Raw genomic sequence first — 6,568 nt, forward strand, 5'->3', positions numbered from 1 at the left:
CGAAATACCTATCAAACAACAATTTCATTTTTCAACACCTTTGTCCACCAAAAATGTTGACATTATATACTAATACTCAGCATCACAAAGTAATATCAAAATTTGTAAATTTTTTAATTTTGGATAATACAGAAAAAAACATTTCGATTACCTTATCAGATGCATTTTCTACTATAACAGAAATTAGCTTGGAGTATTTATGTTCATTAATTGAAGCTTTACATAATCCCAGCTTCTACAAAATAAGTTTATATAATTTAAATCAAATAAACCCAAGTTCATATATTTCATTGCTAGAATTAATAATTAAAGAATCTAAATTAAACATATCAATGAATTCTTTAGATACTTTAAGAAAAAATTTGCAGTTTCCTTTTCAAGATGAATACAAGAATTTAATTTGGAAGAATCTAGAGGAGTTATATTGGAATGATGAGAATATATTGCCAAAAAGCCACTCCTTGTTTTACCAATTTTCTAATATATACAAATTAAGTATTTCAATCAACGATATTTTAAGTTTCTTTTTATTACTTGGAGTTCCCTTANNATCCTGAAAAAAGCATCTAATCGCTCATTTTATAGAAATATATAAAATAAAACGAATTGAAGCAGACTCAAAACAATTGTTGACATATATAAGTATTGTTACTCAACTATATAAATATGACAAAACTACTCTATATGGTTTACTAAAGTTGCCAATTATTAAAAAAAATAATTTTTGTGTATGGTTAAATGTAGATTTAATTAGAGATAATAATGAAGTTATATTTTCAAATTCCATGTTATTTCATCATTTTGCATATAGGTTTTTTTCAGAAAAAAAAATTGTATGGTCCCCTATCATGTTTACGATTATGCAGCCAAGTTTAAATATGCAAAATTTAGATTCTGATGAGCTAACCCACGATTGGAATACTATTTGTTTTCAATTATTTAAGAATTCAGAAGATCTAAGTTTAGATATTTTTCCTAATACTGAGTTCAATTTAGATTCAACCTTTTATTTTGAAATAATTATTAATATATTTGGGCCACTATATGAAGAATCTATTAAGGATAAAGTTAAAAAAAGAAAAAATTGGAGCGAATTAATTTCAAAAAGCAATATAGTGGTTTCTAATACAAATATTTCTATTAAATGCTTGGAAAAATCATTTTATACTCCTGCTTTATTCGATTTAAAAACAAATAAGCTGTATGTTAAGCATCAAAATAAATTAGGTGGTGATGAGATTGAAGAGGCACTTTTATCTATCCTCACATTTATTACTTCTTTCTTTCCAAAATATTATCCCAACTTAAAAAGCATCATGGTAACAAAACTTATATTCAAAGATGCAATTAAGAAATTCGAATCTTCGAGAAATGAAATGGCTTGGGATAAATTTATAATTAATTGGATTAAGAAGATAGAAATAGAAATTGGAATTAAAATTGATCTAAAGTATTTTCTATTATCTGATTATGTGGATAATGTTGCTCTTGAATTGAGCAATGATGTTCAATTAAACGAAGAACTTCAAATAGAATATAATACTAACTGTCCAAAAAAGATTATTTTAGAAATAGGTAAGATGGGAGAAAAACTAGCCTTTGATTCCTTGAAAGAAAAGTTTAGTAACGAGCTTGGAATTGATTATTTCAATATAACTTGGGTTAATGAAACAGCAGAATCGGGTCTTCCTTACGACATTATTTTAGTTTTCATGGATAAAACAAGAGGAACAAAGGAGGAAATATTCGTTGAAGTTAAATCATCATCAAAAAAAGAAAAGAACTTCTTTCGTATTTCTTTCAATGAATGGAAGCTCGCAGAAAGATTGCAGAATAATTATTGGTTGTTTCACATTCTAGGCGTTAATCTTAATGCACCAAATTTAAGTTTAAATGACATTGAATTTAGAATAATCAGAAATCCGTATGAATCTTGGAAGGATGGACGCCTAAAAATGATATTATCAGAAAATTAAACAATATATGGAATAATTGCTTTGCGATTTAGAGATAGGTATGACTCCTTGTAATAGTTAATATACCATTTATGTGCACGTATTGCATTTACATACATACAACTAATAATATATAATAGAGCGGTCGCAATATGCAAATTATTTGAATTAAAAATAGCATCAAAAAATAATGATAGATATATTCCAATCTCGCTGAAATAGTGTGGGCAACTAACAAATTTAAACATACCACCATAAGGAATACCATACTCCTCGGAATTTGCTCTCCTAATGTTTGAAAGTTTAACATGACTTTTATGCTGAACTAAAGAAAAGGCTGCGAAAGATATATATTGCAAAACTACAAACTTCCCATAGAAATCTTGGGTAGCCAATAATGTTATAGGCATTATAATATAGTATGATATACCAAATAAAAATACAAAAATACTCATTCTACTATAATTTGTGTTATGATATGAAATAAAGACTTCTTCATATAGCCTTCTAATCACATGTATTAAAAAAAAAAGTAGTCTGTAGCAATTTGGATAGCTTAAATATACGCAAATTGATGTTGTGAATACGCCAACTAGATAGAAATAACGAAACCACCCTTTGTTCACGCTCAACCCCAATATTAAATAAATTACCTTGTCAGATGAGGTATTTCCAATATTTTCTGAGGCTAAATTCTTCTTGCGAAGTTTACCGTGAGTCGTGACCAAATTAGCAAACCGGACCACGCTAGAAAAAATTACAGCAACAGTCGAGACGAGAAAGTAAGTTGTCAAGAGACTATGAGTTCCATTCACCAACTTGTAATCAGTTTCTTGCATCTTTCATAAAATAAAAATAAAAGGGGGAACAAAAGGGGAAAATACGGGAAATAAGCGGAATCTGAATAAGAAGACGGGAAAATTTGAAATGTACAAAACTCTATTCTAGACTGGATATTGTAAAAACAGTAAATTTAGTTAATTTTAGTTTGATCAATAACTTTATCGTCTGCTATATCTTGAGTCGTACGGATCTGCTCTAGAATAACGTGGCGGGGAGTGGTACCTAGAGGAGTGATAATCATCCGGTCTAGGATATCTGCTATCATAGTATCTGTTGTAATAGTCATCATTGTGTCTATTGTATTGATCACCCCTCGAATGAGATGGGGGTGGATAGTCATATCTACTCCTAGTAGAATGTCTAAATGAATTGCCACGATGTGAAGAACGAGAATAATACCCAGTTCTTGAATTATATTTAATTGATCGATATTGGGGCCCTTTATATTCTCCTGGGGTGGGATCATATGGCTTAGCGCGTCTTGCTGTCTCAACCTTCAAACTTGCATCTTGATATTCTTTCCCATCCAGTGCATCTTTTGCACGCGCCGCTTCCTCCTCGTTACCCATAGTTACGAACCCAAAACACCTGCTTTCACCAGATAATGGATTTGTAACTAAATGACAATCAGTTACTTCACCATAATCCTCAAATAGCCGGCGTAAGTCATCTTCTTTTGTTTTTAAAGAAAGCCTGCAAACATAAAGTGTACATGAAGGATCATTACTTCGTTCAATCTGAGGGGCTACTTGGTTCTTCTCATCTGACTCCGCATTTGTAGCTTCTTGAATTGGCTCAGCCTGTTCCAATTCATGTTGGGTTTGGCTATTGCCTTCTTCAACTTGGAATGTTTGTGGCTCAGAATTATCCTCCTCCATTTTTCGAAAAATTGGTTTTCTTCCCCGTTTTTTTGCCTCTGGCATATTACGAAGGAAATATGAAAAGTATAAATGGGTAGAAAAAACAGAAAGTTGTCCCCGCGTGCGACGGGGAACTTTTTTTGGGCCGCTTAAATATTTCAAATAAATGGATTTATATCAAACAACTGTTATGTTTACAAAATTTTTGTCAGATTTCATTGTATTTACTTTTTGAAAGTGCATATGTATCAAAGTTTGTTTCTCCCCAAATTGAGCCACCTGCCCATGTTGTGAAGTCAGGTCTTTGATTGCATTTTCTTGTTTTTATTTCCCATGACTTTTTAAGTTAGTTGAATTATAGTGTTTAAGTTTTAAACTTACCGAAGGTAGTAGAGAGGAAAGCTCCTTATTTAATCTCGCCTCGAAATTTCTGAATTTAGTAGAGCCTCCTATTAACAATATATTATTTGCTAGAAGCTCTTGGAGATGCTTTGGGGATGATAAGATTGACTCTGATACCATGTCGGCAATTCCTGCAAAGTTATAACCTCCGTTTGAAGGACTAAATAAAAGTTCCGGAACAGCAATCCTTTCAGAATAAAGTTTAATGATTCTGCTGGGGTCGCAATTCACGCTAGATTCAGATTCCATTTTTAAATTGAAATTCTCAAGTTCAATATTATCTGGAGATATACACTCCTGGGAGTAGAAGTTTGAATTCTTACTGCTTGATTTTAATTCAGGGAGTTGATATATCTGCTCCACTAAATTATCAGGAATATTTCCTGGCGACCTGCTAATATCAAGATCAAAATTTTTAGAAATATAGCAGCAACTTTCTTTAATTTTTGAGACAATTAAAGAGCTTCTAGATAAATCAACTTGTCTGAGTGAAAGAAAATTTTTTAATGCAAGATCCAAGTGATATCCGCCAATATCCAATCTTCTACAAGCTTTGTAAATTGGTGAGCCTTGAAAAAATGGGACACTAAAACAACACTGATAGCCACAGTCTAAAATCAAATAACAAGGATTTATTATTTGCTGCTCAGTATTGGGAATTAGCTGTGGATTGAATGCAAACTGTGATATTGCAGGAGGATTTGTAACTATTGCCTTATTAAAACCAAATTGCTCAAAGATTATTTCGAAAAGAGAATGCTGAAGTGAGGATGGATTTAGAAATGGCTCGGTGATTAATAAACCAATATCCTTTGGAGAAATATTCATTTTATTAAAAATATATTCCCAAATATCATTTTCCATTGAAACATCAATTAGTAAGCCTTCAGAAAATGGACAATAAGAAAAATATTCATTAAAGCTGTAAATTTGATCAGATGTATAAATTTTATCTTTTCTTCGAACTTTTCCGATACAATTTGGGAAGCAATGCCTAGGAGAATTAAAATATTTTTGGTAAGGAATTCAACTTACCTAGGTGATTCTTCACCTGAATATCCAATTTTAATGGTGTATGAGCCATTATCTACTACCAGAACTTTATTCATTAAATAAAAGTTTATCCCCACTCAGTATATAAAAATTTCATAAGAATAAAATAAGATTAATTGGTTAGCTTAAGTACAAAAATATCGTTAATTTAATTCCATATTGGATATTAATTTATTAATTTGTTTTTAAATGAAAATTTGGGTTTAATGATGATAAAATTGCGGTAATATTGGGATTTTTTCAGAATATTGAAAAATATGCTAACTTACTTTTTCTCTTTGTTTCTAATTGTATTCCTAGGTAGCTTTACTTTCTGTGAACAGCTAGGGCATAATAACACATCTATCTTTGCTAGTTCTCAAACTGAAGCAGATGCAATAGAGATATTTGAAAAATTAACAAGAAATATAATTGCAGATGATTTAAATACTTCAATTTCGAGAGGTTGGTGGATACTCTCAAGGAAATTAATTATTAAAACGCATGAGCAGGGTATTGATTTAAGTCCAGTTGTTCGTTCTGCCGAACTCTCAATTAGAAGAGAGCTAAATGAACTAACTAGATTATTAAACAAAAAACATAGTGAGATTGCAACATTATCCCCTGCATTTCAATGGGCACAATCATCTGATCAAGTATATCTGAACATAAAGTTTACTTACAGATGGAATGCTCCGGGTGCATTGAAAATAGAAAATGAAACTGTCTCGATTCGCGATAATATATTTTTTTTTTCTGCAATGGGATCGCATTCACACGAAAAAAAAAAATATGTTCTTAAACTCGAGCTATTCGATAATATTGATTCAGATTTATCTGAATGGTCATTTGGATCTGTTGGAAAGCTATCCTGCACTCTAGTTAAGAAGGAGCCTAATAATATTTGGCCAAGATTATTGAAGGACCAAAAACTAAAAATTCCAAATATGCACGTTTGGTGGGAAATGAAGGAAAAACATGAAAATTTGACAGCAAATTCAAGCATATCTAATGGAACAAAGACATCAAACATTCTTAATAATACCAACAGCTTCGAAAATGATGTAATCTCAACAGTTAGAGAAGAACTTTAATATATAATTAACCACATATTTTGTATTTTTATTTGATACCGCATAATCAAGTATTTGTTTAATAGCTGCAACTTAGTGGCAAATATGTAATATATGCAGATTAACCATAGTAATTATAGAAGTAAATTTTACTCTAATAATTTAAACTCAACTTTCACCAATTTATTGGGTAATAATGTTGAAACTATAATTAGAACCGGGACGAAATTAGACTTTTTTGCGTTTACACAAAATTCCAATCGGAAAGAAAATTACTTAAAAAAATGTAATACTAATTTGAAAAAGCTCTCGTTTAGAAAGGAAATCGATTTTTTATACTCCTTTAAAAATATATTGAATAGCAATAAATCTTCATCGACTTATCAAGATTTTGATTTTTTGG

The 6,568-nt window shown here is 30.7% G+C and overlaps 5 protein-coding genes across 5 annotated transcripts; 2 read left to right on the forward strand and 3 right to left on the reverse strand.

Moving 5' to 3' along the window:
* Positions 1-785: 785 nt before the first annotated feature.
* On the forward strand, positions 786-1,976 carry Chro.50248 (hypothetical protein). Its single annotated transcript, XM_660651.1, has 1 exon — positions 786-1,976. The coding sequence occupies one exon, from the start codon at positions 786-788 to the stop codon at positions 1,974-1,976; it is 1,191 nt and encodes a 396-aa protein (XP_665743.1).
* Chro.50250 (hypothetical protein) lies at positions 1,973-2,794 on the reverse strand. The annotated part of the gene is made up of 1 exon (XM_660652.1): positions 1,973-2,794. One exon carries the CDS (start codon positions 2,792-2,794, stop codon positions 1,973-1,975), a length of 822 nt encoding a protein of 273 aa, XP_665744.1.
* A 162-nt stretch (positions 2,795-2,956) lies between these two features.
* Positions 2,957-3,721, reverse strand: Chro.50251 (hypothetical protein). The annotated part of the gene is made up of 1 exon (XM_660653.1): positions 2,957-3,721. One exon carries the CDS (start codon positions 3,719-3,721, stop codon positions 2,957-2,959), a length of 765 nt encoding a protein of 254 aa, XP_665745.1.
* A 261-nt stretch (positions 3,722-3,982) lies between these two features.
* Positions 3,983-4,924, reverse strand: Chro.50252 (actin-like protein). The annotated part of the gene is made up of 1 exon (XM_660654.1): positions 3,983-4,924. The coding sequence occupies one exon, from the start codon at positions 4,922-4,924 to the stop codon at positions 3,983-3,985; it is 942 nt and encodes a 313-aa protein (XP_665746.1).
* A 446-nt stretch (positions 4,925-5,370) lies between these two features.
* Chro.50253 (hypothetical protein) lies at positions 5,371-6,186 on the forward strand. The annotated part of the gene is made up of 1 exon (XM_660655.1): positions 5,371-6,186. The coding sequence occupies one exon, from the start codon at positions 5,371-5,373 to the stop codon at positions 6,184-6,186; it is 816 nt and encodes a 271-aa protein (XP_665747.1).
* Positions 6,187-6,568: the final 382 nt, after the last annotated feature.

Source organism: Cryptosporidium hominis, assembly GCF_000006425.1.
Source record: "Cryptosporidium hominis TU502 chromosome 5 CHRO015083, whole genome shotgun sequence".
In the NCBI taxonomy this organism is placed as follows: Eukaryota; Apicomplexa; class Conoidasida; order Eucoccidiorida; family Cryptosporidiidae; genus Cryptosporidium; species Cryptosporidium hominis.